At 58.6% G+C, this 13,464-nt stretch overlaps 1 protein-coding gene across 1 annotated transcript in view; it reads left to right on the forward strand.

Moving 5' to 3' along the window:
- HIVEP3 (human immunodeficiency virus type I enhancer binding protein 3) overlaps positions 1 to 12,905 on the forward strand; it is a 57,247-nt gene extending 44,342 nt beyond the window's left edge. Inside the window, exons 4-6 of the mRNA XM_012646665.1 lie at positions 5,846 to 5,932; positions 10,072 to 10,952; positions 12,108 to 12,905. Of these exons, the coding sequence (XP_012502119.1) occupies positions 5,846 to 5,932; positions 10,072 to 10,952; positions 12,108 to 12,905 (1,766 nt within the window). The remainder of the gene's footprint in view (positions 1 to 5,845; positions 5,933 to 10,071; positions 10,953 to 12,107) is intronic.
- The last annotated feature ends 559 nt before the right edge of the window (positions 12,906 to 13,464 follow it).

Below are 13,464 nucleotides of genomic sequence, written 5' to 3' on the forward strand. Positions count from 1 at the left end.
TACCTGAGGCCACCCTGCCTGCCCTGCCGGTGGCACTCTTGCACAGTCCCTGGTTTCGCATCTTCTCTCATCACCCCTTCCTTTTGCATGCGTCCCTGGCCATGTATCCACTGATCTGACAACCCCAGCATCAACACTGGTCACTGCCACTCTTGCATTTGGAAATCCATTCCACTCCACCCCGAGCCACTTGCCACACGCACATGCCCACTTCTCATGCCAAAGTCCGCCCTGCCTCCACCCCTCTCCACGACCCTCAGCCCCCGCTCTACCCAGCTTCTCTGCCGCTCTCAGCACAGGGCCAGAGCGGCAGCCCTGTAACCCCTGTCCCCAGCCATGCCCCACATCAGGGTCAGGACAGGCTCTGCAGTCACCTGTGAAAGAAGGACCGGCTGTTGAGGGCATCCATCCCAGAGAGCTGTGACGGGTGAGGGCGGTGGCCTGGCCTGCTGCAGCCACCCAGGACCTGGTGTGGATGAACGAGCTGAGGCCGTGTGGTTCTTGGATCGCACTCTTCTCCTGCAGCAGGGAGGGTGCTCGCTGCAGACAGAGGTGCCTCGGAGGGAGGCCCAGGGCTCTCAGCACCTCTGGTGGCTTCAGCCTCTTGTACTTTGCAGATTCCTGGGTCAGGGTCTGGACAAAGGGTCCTGTCTTCTTCTTTGAACAAGTCAGGGGCCTCCACGCCAGCCCCACGGGAGCCGCATGGTTTTTCAGGGGACGAAACTCGTGGGCTGCCTTCGGCTTTGCCACTTGTTGACTTTTCTTCCCTTGGAAAGGCTGATCCCGAGAGAGAGCCTGGACAGCCGCTTTGGAGAGGGGCTGCAGGCTTCCTCGCCTCCTCCATGCTCTTGTTGCCTGGCCCCTTCCCTTCTCTCTGCATGAGGTCAGGGGCCAGTTTACCATGTCCCTGGCTCAGTGGCCTCCTCTCTGACCGAGTTCCCGTTCCTGGTCTCCTGACTGCGTGGACTGACCCCTGCCCTCTGTCCTCTAGCCGTCATCCTCTTTTGATGTAGATGGAGGTGCCTACTCTCCCACTTCCTGTCCCTGGTCCTCTTCTCTCTTAGTATCTCATAAACACTGTCCCAAAGGGCACCCAGAGAAAGCAGATGGGCCTGCAGCCCCCCTCCCTGCCCCATGGGCGCATCAAAGGCATCCTCCACCCCCAGAGCCCTGCCACGGCCCACTTCCTTTGGCCTGAGGCAGCCAGTTGGGATTTTATAGAAGAGAGAGATGGGAGTAATTGATTGACAGTTTAAATAACAGTCTTTGACTTCAAAAGTAGAAAACTTCTCCCTTGAAGGTGAAAAAAGTGATCCTGGAAAACAGAAGGATTGTTAATGCTAGAGCTGTAACTGCGCCCAGGACCCTGACCTGGTGGACACCGTCCCATCATCTTCCTCTCTGTCAGCAGGTAGTTCCCTCCCCTCTCTGGAGGGGTGGCAAGAAGCTGCAATCAAAGTGGGTCACAACTGCTTCCCCTACTCCCAGCGTATGTCCAGGGGACCACGCTGTCCTCAGCCTGAGGAGCCCTGAGAGCCTCCCAGCCCAGGGCCACGCAGAGCGCGCCCGTGCCCAGCACGCTGCCGTGGGAGCCATCACTCTGCACCGTGAGACTGGAAAACCCATCCCGGCTGAGTTCCCAGCCCAAGCGGTCTCCCCAGGGGACGCCACTCAATTCCCTTTGCCTTGCCCATTTTGCCAGGTCTGAGAAAGGACTGGGTCCCTAACAGGGACCCCACTTTCCAGGAGATGCCTCCAGCGAGGACATGCTGAGGCTGTCTGCAGTCCCTTCCCGGGTCTCTCTGAGGCAGCACAGAGCCCTGGAGGGGCCCGAGAGCATAATCTGAGCAGAGGGGCTGCAGACCCTCCGCATTTCCAGGCCTGTGGAGCGTCCCCTGAGGGAAGGCCGTGGGGTGTGCTCTCAACCAGAGACCGAGGTGTGCGCTGAGCTCCTCCTCGTGTGTGCATAGTGGCTTCCAGAAGACAAAAACCTTCCAGAGGCAAACCAGGGCGCAGATGGGAAATGGTGGAGTCTCAAACTCTGTGAGCAGCAGAGCAGGGACCGTGTTAGGGTGGCGGCACACGGAAGCAGAGAAAGCTCCCTCTTCGCGCTGTCTGCACGACGGGTGCAGGGATGAAGGACACGGAGCTCCTGTCTGTCCCTGCGGCCAGGTGTCTCCGCCAAGTGCCGGGCCCTGTCAGCCACAGCTCAGACAGACGGCCCCTCCTGCAGGGCCACCTGCCTTCCCATCAGGCCATCCTCGGTCCTGGGGCCTCCCAGCACCACCACCTGGCTGCGCCCGTGCCTGGGAGCCCTTCCTGTCTGTCTCTGTCTGCCGTCTGTGTCTCGTCTCTGTGTCAGACGTCGTGGCGGCAGCGAGGGCCTCTGGGAGCTAGCTGAGGAGCGTGCGGTGGGTGGGGCCGGGAGAGGCCTGTGGTGGCTCTGCGGAGTCCGGGGGTCCCGTTTCCTCTTCTCAGATGGTTCCCAGAAGCCAGTGGGGTGGCTGTGCTGTGTCCAGGCCCTTGCGCCGATCGCCTCAGGGACAGAGGTGGCAGCTGTGGACAGGCCTCATGTCCGTCAGGCCTGCAGGGGCGGGGGCAGGGCTGTGGGTCAAAGCCCAAGGAGGCAGACAGGGGCACTGGCCGCTCTCTTGGCGGAGGTTCCGCCTCCTCCAGACACCCGTCACTCCCACCCACCTGCCTCTCCCCCTTCATCGGGGTTGCCAAGCTCTGGTGGGGGCTGGGAGGACTGTGGGGAGCTGTGGACTCTGCCTGACAAGCCCAGGCTCTGCCCCTTGACAGGAAGTGGTGTCCGGGCACCCGTGTCCCTTGGCACACCTCCCGCCATTCACAGCGGAGGAGACAGGCCTGGAGAGGGGAAGTCACAGAGGGAGCCCGGACAACACTCAGGGCTGCTCATCCAGTGTCCACTCCTGTCACCCACAAAGTCACCTCCAACTCCCTGCCCCCTCGCTGCAGCCCCCACGGTGGGGACAGAGGAGAGGCAGGCCTTTGGGGCCCCCTGGTGCCTTCTCCTGAGAGCCCCTGAGGCCTAGACCGAGAGGTAAAACCATTTCACCACGAGCATCATCTTAGCACCTCTCTCCTCCATACCCAGCATGGTGTGTGGCAGAGCCCCCCCGCTTGATAGAGAGTGATTGTCATGGTGGGGGGCGGGGGGTTGCTCTCTGCCAGGCACACTCTGCTGCCATCCGCATCCACCACCTCATCAACTCCTCCCACATCCCCACAAGGTAGGTGTTACTTCACAGCCACAGAAACTGGGGCTCAGAAAGTGAGGGAACTTGCCCGAGACCCCATAGCTAGCCAGTGGCAGAGCCCAGTCAAACCCAAGGCCACCAAGCTCCAAACCATCTGGGTTCCATTCTGCCACCTGGTGGAGGGAGCAAGGACCCCAGAGTCCTGAGGCCTAGATCCAGACGAACTAGCCCTGTGACTATGGGCCAGTTGGTTCACTGCATTTGCTAATAGGAGCCCTGCCAGCACCCGAGATAGTTGGTGATCTTGTCTAATGGTGTCATCAGCACCTGGGCCCTCAGTGAGATCAGAGGCAGGGAAACCTCGTCTGGTGGGGGGTGAATTACATGGTCTGTGAGGACCCTTCCAGCACTTTGCTTCTGTGGTAAGAGGGGCATTTCCCACACATGGCTATTGGACACCCATTGTGTGCCCAGCACCTGACTTGGCTGAATATAGACCTAAACCTTCCAGGCAGAACACATGTGACAAATGATGTAATAGCCAGAATGAGTAGTATTTATAGTCCTCTGTGTCCTGCGATAGTCAGGCGAGGGGGGCCTGGTCCCAGAACCTTAGGACCATTGGTATCTCTGACCCATGGAAGACCCCAGCAGCCTTTTCCCACCTCGACTGTCCTACTCATGCTTCGCCTGCTCACAGCAGTGAGGGTGGAGGTCCACGAGGTTGGATGGGGACCTTTGGGGACCCCTCAAGATGACTCTGGAAGTTATGGCTCTGCTCCCTCTAAGGTCAGGAGTAGAACACCCAGGTTTCTGTCCAGTTATAGGAGGAAAACCAAACCCGGGAAGTACAGAGTCATGGACTAGGACCACGGGGAGGAAAGAGGAGGGGAACCCCAGCTTAGGGCTCCCCATTAACCTCTTAGCAATACCCCAAAGTTCCCTAAAATTCCCAGAATGATTAAGAAGCCTTCTTTGGTTCATCCATAGGCTCTCTCCTTGTTCACTCATCCATCCATCCATCCATCCATCTCTCCCACCCTCTCATCTAATAGTCTTCCTGTGCATTTATCTCCCATTTAGCCTCTCATCCTTTCCTCACTTGCTCCTCCTGTTCTCTTGTTTGTTCTCCCTCCCACCCATCTTGCCATCCAAACTCCCATTCTTTTATCCTCCTGTCTGTCCTCCCATGCACTTACACGTGCCTGCGTCCATTCATGATCCACCCACCATTCTTGCCCCCATCCAGTCTGTGTCCTCCCATCCAGCCCTCATCCACCCATCTGCTTATTGACCCATTTCCATCCATCCTTCCATTTGTTTTCTTCATCTGTTCACCACGCCCATCTGTCCATTCATCTTCTCTTCTACTCATCCAGTGTCCCAGCCCTCTGTCTATCCACTTCCTGTTCTTCCATCTCTCCTTGTTTCCTCTACACACATATCCGTCCATCTGTCTGTCCATCCATCAGTCTCTCTGTTCGTCCATTCCAGGAGCCTCACCTCTTTCCATTTTTCTCTCCTCCTTCTGTCCATTCAAACTTACCAATAAATGAGATTATTAAGACGAAGCACCCGACTCAGGTAACTTATAATGTAACGTGAACGCCATATGGAAATAGAGTCCCCAGAGCAAGAGTGAGCACATCACAATTAGGGAGTGGCCCAAAGGAACATCCTGAGGCATCTGGCCTGTGTTCTCCTGGGGCAAACTGGATGCTCTGCCTCTCCTTTCCAGAACACTCCTGTCCACAGGGCTTTGTGGCCTGTGCCATGCTGTGTGCACGGGGGGAGCTGAAGCGTTGTTAGTGTTCCCCTGATTCCCCTGCCCGCCAGTCTGTGCGGCTGCACCTGCAACTTGGAGCAGAGTCAGCCTCCCCTCCAGGGGCGTCGTAGGCACGGAGCAGGGCAGAGCTTCACTAGGGCCTTCCCCGAACCACCCTGGTCCTGCGTCTGCACTGTACATTGGCCTGGGGAAACTGAGGCCAAGGAAGGGGACTTCTCTAAAGAAAGCAGGCTTGGGCCCCCAGCCTTGTGGCTCGCGGGTCCCCAGCAAGTAGATGTCCCTACTCTCTGACCCTTCTCCATTCCCAGTATTAACTTCGTCCTAGTTCCTCTTCCCAGACCCAATGATTCTGCCCTGTGGGCTGCCCTAGGAGTGTGCCCACCTGCCACAATGGGCAGTGGGAGCCTCTCATGGCATCCCAGCACTTGGGATGGCCCATAATCCCATCTGAAGAGCGTCATCAGCTCTGGGCCCAGCCTTAAATCAGAAGCAGGAAAAACTTATTGCCCTTGAGTTGTCTTTAAATTTCTTTTTTGTTTGTTTTTTAACCAGCATCTCACTTCTTCATTATATAATACCCTCTGTCCCCTCACAGCCCCCTGCCCACCCCACCCCAGCTCCTGTGTACCACTACCAACAGCAGCTGTGGCTGCACATCTTGGCCTGGGCACCAGGGCAGAGGGATGCCCTGGCCCCTGCCCAGCCCCTGCAGCTGGCAGGACCTCGACTGGTCTGAGAAACCATGGCCTGCCAGCTAGGTGCTGCCTCCGTGAGCCCCAGGCCCACCCTGGCCTCCTGCCCTGCAGCAGAGCCTGAGTCTGTTCTCGTCTCTTTCCAGGGAATCTGACTAAGCACATGAAGTCGAAGGCCCACAGCAAAAAGTGCCAAGAGACAGGGGTGCTGGAGGAGCTGGAAGCCGAAGAAGGTAACGCACTGTCAACCTCCTCCTTGTCCCCTCCCCTCCTCCCCGCTTGCCTGTCCTCCTCCATCTTACCCCACCTCCTTCCTTTCTGCCCTCCTCTCCTGGGTTCCCCTTGTCTCTCTCCCTCCCATGCCCTCCCCTCCAGTTCTCCCAGCTGCTGGGAGACAAAGGTTAAATTCACTCAATGACGACCCTGCCTTCCGCACGCTCACAGCACGTGCCGTGCAGCCGGAGCTATTGTGCATTACGGTCTAGCACGCAGGCAGAGCGCCTGGCATCCCATGGGTGCTCAATGAATGTTTAGTGAATAAATGAACCTATGAGTTCCTATAGTCCATGTTGATAGAGCACCCACTGTGTGTCAGGCATGTTCTAAACGTGTGCCATGAGCGAACCCTCATGATGACTCTGTGGGGTACATACCCTTGGAAGCTCCACACCCACACTCATGCCTACACTCTCGGGCATGGGCCTGACCCATGGGCCTTTTGGGGTTAGGAGGGTTTCAAGAAAGTGAAAACTAGACTTGACAGCTCCTTGTCACCTCCCAATCCCATCCCACCGCCACACCCGAGCCATGGTCGTCCATCCCAGGAGGCATATTAGACCCAGTTTCTGAGCAGACAGAGCAGGGGAGATGAGTCAAAGGCAGCGGGTCTGCCAGGGCATTGCCCAGCCTCAGCATCCAGGCAGGAGGCCAGAGGGGTCTTGGCAGTGGACAGGCAGTGGACGGGCAGTGGACCGGCAGTCCCTCCAGCAGGAGGAGGCCGGGGGCATTCCTTTAGCACCAGGCAAACCTTTGGCCACAGATTCCCTGAAATCACTATCAGGACTTAGAGAGTGACAACGAGGAGGGGGGGGGTGTCTGTCTGTTTTTGTTTGTCTGATTTAGGGATATATTTACAGTCTTACAAAAGAGTTAAATCATATTTCCTTTCAGGTGGAATAAATCACCTTTATAGAACAGAACACAATGCACTTGGCACTGTTGCCCCCAAACCTAGAATGTGGGTTTACCATGCTTGTCAAGAATGCACATGGGGCCACTTACAGATGTTGTGTCATGGAGTCCTCATGTCAGGTGGTAGAAACTTGTGCTGCCCCGTTTTAACAGAGGAAAGTAAAGCTCAGACAGGTAAAGGCAGGTGCCCAAGGTAACAGAAAAGCACTGGCCCCAGGCCACCCCACTGCCTGGTGGGCTGGACCACGGGAGCCTGAGCTCAACCCAGAGCCCTTCCTGCGTGGTCCCTTCCCTCTCCTAGCCTCATTTTCCCAGTGCAGCAAACGAGGATGATCATATCCACTTGTTGCGAGGATGAAATCCATGCATTCATTCCAGACGTAACTACAGAGCACCAGCTGTGTTCTGGCTGGGTGCTGGGTGCTGGGGACTCCGCTGTGAATATAACAGAGCTCCTGTCCTCAGGAAGCCTACGTTCTAGAGGGGAGCCAGGCAATGCACAAATGTGGGACAGAGCAGGGGCAACCAGTACGAAGCAGAAAATAAAGGCTGGGGCGTGTGTGCTCTGTTAGGCAGGGTGGTGTGAGCAGAGAAGCTGGGTGAAGCCAGGGCTGGGGAGCCGGGCAGGGGCTGGGAAGAGCGCTCCCGCACAGGCAGCGGCAGGTGCGGGGCAGGTGGGCAGAGCGCGGGGCGCGCAGGGGACGCAGCGCTCCTGGCCCGGCGCGCGTCGCTCGCGCTGCTGGGCGCAGGGAGGTGGTGAGGGCCGTCGGGTTCTGGCTGGTTCTGGAGGAAGAGCTCACAGGCTGTGGTGACGCGCTGTGGCGGGGACAGGGGAGGGATTGGGAGAAAAAGGAGCCGAGGATGACTCTGAGGTTACGGCCAAGAAGCGGGAAGGATGGGGCGGCCGCTCCCCGCGGTGAGGCGAACGCAGCGAGCAGCGGCAGGGTCGGGTCGCGAGCCCCGGCGGCCGCGTGGGAGGACAGCCTGAGTCACCGCCCCCCGCGCCCGCGCCGCAGCCCCGCCCCCGCGCCGCAGCCCCGCCCCTGGCGCTGACGAGGCCGGCGCCAGCGCCACCGTGTGGCCGGTCCCGGCGGCGCCCGCCTCGAGCTCCGCTCCGACTTGAGGGCCGGCCCCAGGCCCTTGCGTGGGCTGGCAGCGGGGCTGGACCTTGGCCTTGACCCCAGCAGGGACCGCAGCTCCAAAAGGCGAGTTGAGAGTAGGCTGACCAGCCAGGGCATCCCCTAAAGCCTGCAGGAAGCCAGTTGTGAAGAGCCCGGCAAACCCTGCTCTGGGCAGGGGACCCTTGGCTTCTGTCATTCATGCTCTGGGTACCCAGGCCTCAGTTTCCACATCAGTAAAGAGGACACATCAGTAAAGAGGAGATGCTTGTCTTGACTCTGCCTCACTGGTAGCACCACCCCTCTGACCTTCATCTGCCTGCCTGCTGGATGGGAGGGAGGGGACAGCTGGAGACGATAGTAGCTGAAGTCCACTGGGGACTTACCAGGTGCCAGACCCGCGCAGTCCTCACAACAACTGCATGAGGTGGCGTTTATTACTATTACCCCATGTCACAGATGAGGAAACTGAACGCAGAGAGAAAGTGAATTATCTAACCTCACACCGCAAGAAGGGTGGTGCCAGGATTCAAACCCAGACCATTTCCTGCTTCTCAAGGCATAAAATCATTTTTGAACTGTCAGCGTAATAATGCATGGGTTGCAAACTTTAGTTCTGACTCAGCTTGCTGGGTGACCTTGGGTAAGCACTTGCCCCTCTGTGCCTGGATTTCACCACATGGAAATGAGGGGTAGGGCCGGGTGAACTCCTGGGGCTAAACCAGGCCCCTGCCAAAGTCCTAGGTCAGGGAAGTAGATGCCCCCATCCCCATCCCACTCCCAACCCAACTCCCCACTCCCAACCCAATCCCCCACTCCCCTCTGGTCTGTCATCATTCTGCTCCCAGCTGCAGGAGACCCTGCCCTTAGCCTTGTGGCCTTCCCTTTGCCTGCCAGCCCAGCTCCACCCCACAGTGTTTGACCTGTGTTCTACTGAACGCCCACTGTTGTCCCTTTCAGGCATCTGACTGCTGCATGCTGAGTTATGCGGAAGATCTGATGCTGGGCTTTCTGGCCTGGGGCAGCTGGGCATGAGGGAGATCCAAGCCTGGCTGCACCAGTGGTCTGGGCCAGCTTCTGCGTCCAGCTCTCCTGGTCGCTAGTGGGTATGGTACTGGCATGTGTCAGTGACTCAGCCCACCTGTCACCAGCCTCACTCTGCAGGCCAGAAACATCGGTCACGACGGTCTAGTGATGGGTGTCAGTGAGTGGGCCGAATGTTAGCGAGCTCTCCCCAGTGTCGCGATTGCTGCGCATTTCAGAGAGGCCCAAACTACACTCCTGACATGTTAGAGGGGACTGGCTGGTTGGGGCTACCCCACAGAAGCCAGACCAGGAGGCTGGTATTTCAGAGCCCCACTGCCCTCAGCCAGGAGCAGCCTGGGCTTGAAAAGGGCAGCATGGCTGGGACGGGGCCGTGCTCTGTAGCCTGAGGCCAGCTGAGCCAAGTCACTCACAGAGGCCAGAGTCTGCCATTTGCCAGATGCATTGTGCCAGCCAGTGGCAGCCTGGTCACAGTGGCAGATGTGTCCTTAGACTGACCACAGACGGCTCTGTGCTGCTGGACCAGCCAGCATGAATGCTCTGTCCTAGAATACTAGGTTCCATCATTCCCATATTCTTAGTGGTATAATTATTTGAGCCCTTGCTGTGTGCTAGGCCTGCATTTACTCCTCCTAGCAAGCACTGTGAGGTGAGACTTGCGCACTCATTTGAGAAAGGAGACTGAGGCACAGCAAAGTGACATAACTTGCTCATGGCGAAGCCAGCACTGAGATACTAATGAAAAAAAAAGGCTGTCTTATTTGCTGTGGTTCAGTTCCAGCCCTGCTACTATTTTACTTGGGCAAGTTACTTAATCTCTTCACTAATCACTATTATTATTTACAAAGTGTCCCCATGTCTGTTGGGTCACTTGCTCTTCCCAACAGCCTTGTGCCATTGCCATGACTATTGTGCCCAGTTTGCAGCCAAGGAAACTGAGGCTTAGAGAGGGCAGCTGTGGGGCCAGAGTGGCCCTGGGGCCCGACCATGACCTTGGGTCTTCCGTGTTTGCCCCTCAGGAACCAGTGATGACCTGTTCCCAGACTCGGAAGGGCGAGAGGGCTCAGAGGCTGTGGAGGAGCACCAGTTTTCAGACCTGGAGGACTCAGACTCAGACTCGGACCTGGACGAAGACGAGGACGAGGACGAGGAGGAGAGCCAGGACGAGCTGTCCAGACCATCCTCGGAGGCACCCCCGCCCGGCCCGCCAGCCACGCTGCAGGCAGACTCCTCACCCCTCCAGGGCCCTCAGCCCCCAGATGCCACCTCTGGCAATGAGCCTACGTGCGGCAGCTCGGCCTCGGAAGCTGAGCACTTGACAGCCAGCGGTTGCTCCACGTCCAGCCAGAGCATCCTGTGCCTCCCCCGGCTGGGACTGGTCCCTTTGGGCCCTATGGAGAAGGAGACAGGCTCGGCCCTGAGCTCCAAGTCCATGTCGCCGAGAAGACCGTGGTCCCCAAGCAAAGAAGCAGGCAGCCGCCCGCCATTAGCCCGCAAACACTCACTAACCAAAAACGACTCGTCTCCCCAGCGATGTTCACCGGCCAGAGAACCACAGGCCTCAGCCCCGAGCCCACCTGGCCCCCAGATGGGCCCTAGAAAGGACACGGGCCCACTCCCTTGTGGGTCTCCAAGACTTGAGCTGTCTCCTCTCACCGCCCGCCCCCCTCGAACACATCTGCCCCCCAGACACTCGCCCACCAGGAGATGGTCTCCGGGTCAGGCCGAGTCACCACCACGGTCAGCGCTGCCAGGGAAGTGGACCTTGCCTGGGCCGGGCAGCCCCTCTGTGGGCGAGTGTGGCCCGGGCTTGGGGCTGGCCCCACGGGTTCTCTTCCCGCCCACGCCTCTACCTCACAAGCTTCTCGGCAGAAGCCCCGAGACCTGCGCCTCCACCTGGGTGAGTTCCTGGGCCACTTCTCCCCTGTTGGGGGAGGGGGGTTGCAAGTTCACACCTTCTAAAGTGTCACATCTGGAGCTAGACAGTTCCACCAGCTCAGTAATGCTAACAATTTAGCAAACATTTATTGGGCACCTGCTGTGCCAGGCACCATGCCCTACACCGACTGGTCTGTTAGACTTTATTTTAGGCTCAGAGGCAGCAGAGCATGGACTCTGGAGTTCCCGGGTTCTGGGTTCCACCACTTGCAAGTGTGTGGTCTTGGATGTGGGTGTGAATACCTGTACAATTCCTTGCCCGCCCACCCCATCCCCACCCACATGTCCATCAAGCAGATGGCAGAGCTTAACCAAAGTCATCACCATCACCAACATCACTGAACAACATCCTCAGAGACACCATCGCTGACACCACCCCTGTCACACCGTCAGCACGGTCCCCATCTCCCCATCACCTCTGGCATCATTGCACCCCGGCACACCATTGCTGCCACCCATCAGTGTGATCAGTGCCATCACCTCGCCAGCACCGTCACTGTCCCTGTCCCCGCGGCCACCATGCTGCCCCACTGACAGCACCATCATTGCCAGCTGACCTCTACCCTTCCAACACCTTTTCTGTCCCCACGTTGTCATGGCCCAACCCCATCACTCCTGGAGGATCACTGATCTAGGAATCTGTCCTCGAGTTTTAATTTTGGGGTCACAATAAAATTCCCCATGGTTGGAAAAGGTCGAGAGCCGTGGGTGGGAGCTCACATCCAAGAGTGAAGTTGGGTCAAGACCATTTTCAGAACAGGAGAGGTAGCAGAACCGAGGTAGAGGGCTATGTGCATGCGTGACGACAGGGCCCCACCTCGCCCGAGCACCTGCCTCCTCCAAGGACAGATGTGCCGGCCAGAGACCCGGGACCATGAGGCCTGAGCGTGCTCATGGCCACCTCAGGGCTGGAGAGGGCCCGCGCCAGAGAGGACCGCTGGCTCAGGGAGACGCTGTGGGCAGCGTGTCAGGAACTCTGGTTCTGCGTCCAGCTTGGCTGGGACTCAGGACTCACTCTGCCGTCTCGGGCAAGTCCCCCTCCCCACCTCCAGGCCCGGGTTCTCCACGTGCCCACCATGTAACCCTCACCTTATCCTGTCTTGTTTTCTGACCCCAGCAGAAGGCCGAGTCCCGAAGTCCCTCCTGCTCACCCGGCCCTGCTCATCCTCTCTCCTCCCGACCCTTCTCCGCCCCCCATGACTTCCACGGCCACACCCCGGCCCGGACAGAGGAGAACATCTTCAGCCACCTGCCTCTGCACTCCCAGCACTTGGCCCGTGCCCCGTGTCCCTTGATTCCCATCGGGGGGATCCAGATGGTGCAGGCCCGGCCGGGAGCCCACCCCACCCTGCTGCCAGGGCCAGCCGCCGCCTGGGTCAGTGGCTTCTCTGGGGGTGGCAGCGACCTGACAGGGGCCCGGGAGGCCCAGGAGCGAGGCCGCTGGAGTCCTACTGAGAGCTCATCAGCCTCTGTGTCACCTGTGGCTAAGGTCTCCAAGTTCACACTCTCCTCGGAGCTGGAAGGCAAGGACTACCCCAAGGAGAGGGAGAGGACGGGCGGAGGCCTGGGCAGACCTCCCGACTGGGAGCCCCATGGGGCCGAGGCACCCACAGAGCCCATGCCCGCGCACAGTCCCTGCACCCCGCCATCCCAGGGCCGCCGGGCAGCGCAGTCCTGGAGCCCCCGCTTGGAGTCCCCGCGCACTCTGGCCAACCCTGAGGCCTCTGCCACCCCGCCACTGGACCGCAGCAGCTCTGTGGGCTGCCTGGCGGAGGCCTCCGCTCACTTCCCAGCCCGGAGGAGGAACCTCTCTGGGGAACCCAGGACCAGGCAGGGCTCCCCCGAGCCCTCAGGAAGTGGGGAGCCCAGGGCACCTCCACACAAGCCTAAGGACAGGGCCTCCCCAAGCACTTAGCTGCTCTCCAACCGCTTCAGCATCTGGCTTCCGGTGTTCAGCAACAGACGGTTTCCAGCCAACTTCCTCGAATCATCTGCTCTCACGGGCCGCTTCCCATCTGTCCCTCTGTCCAAGCAGCTTCTGCCCAGCCCCCATCTGCTGTATCTTCCCACGTATGCAGTTACCTGTGCCTTTTTCTATACCTTTTGTTGCTTGAAAAGAAACAAATCACACACATACATAAAAAAAAAAAAAACACGAGGAGTTTGAGGCTGTGAAAAGTTCGTGCTTCTTGGGGAAAGGCTGTAGGTGGAGCCTCCTTACCCTGCAGGCGCAGCCACCTCACCCCCAAGGCTGGCAGAGGGAAAGGGGATGCACCGAGGGAGAGAAAAAAGGAAACTTTACAAACTGCATAATGAAACGTAAAAGCAAGCACTCCTATGTACAGATGTGTATGGTTTCTATTTATTGCCTCTTGTCCCGCCCGAGCAAGTGGCCGCTTTTTTCTGCCAGCAAAAAGGCCAGTGGCAGCCCCACCCAAGCAGGCCCCAGAAAATCATGTTTTCCTTTTTTCTTT

Source organism: Propithecus coquereli, unplaced genomic scaffold (genome assembly GCF_000956105.1).
Source record: "Propithecus coquereli isolate 6110/MARCELLA unplaced genomic scaffold, Pcoq_1.0 Scaffold249, whole genome shotgun sequence".
Lineage (NCBI taxonomy): Eukaryota > Metazoa > Chordata > Mammalia > Primates > Indriidae > Propithecus > Propithecus coquereli.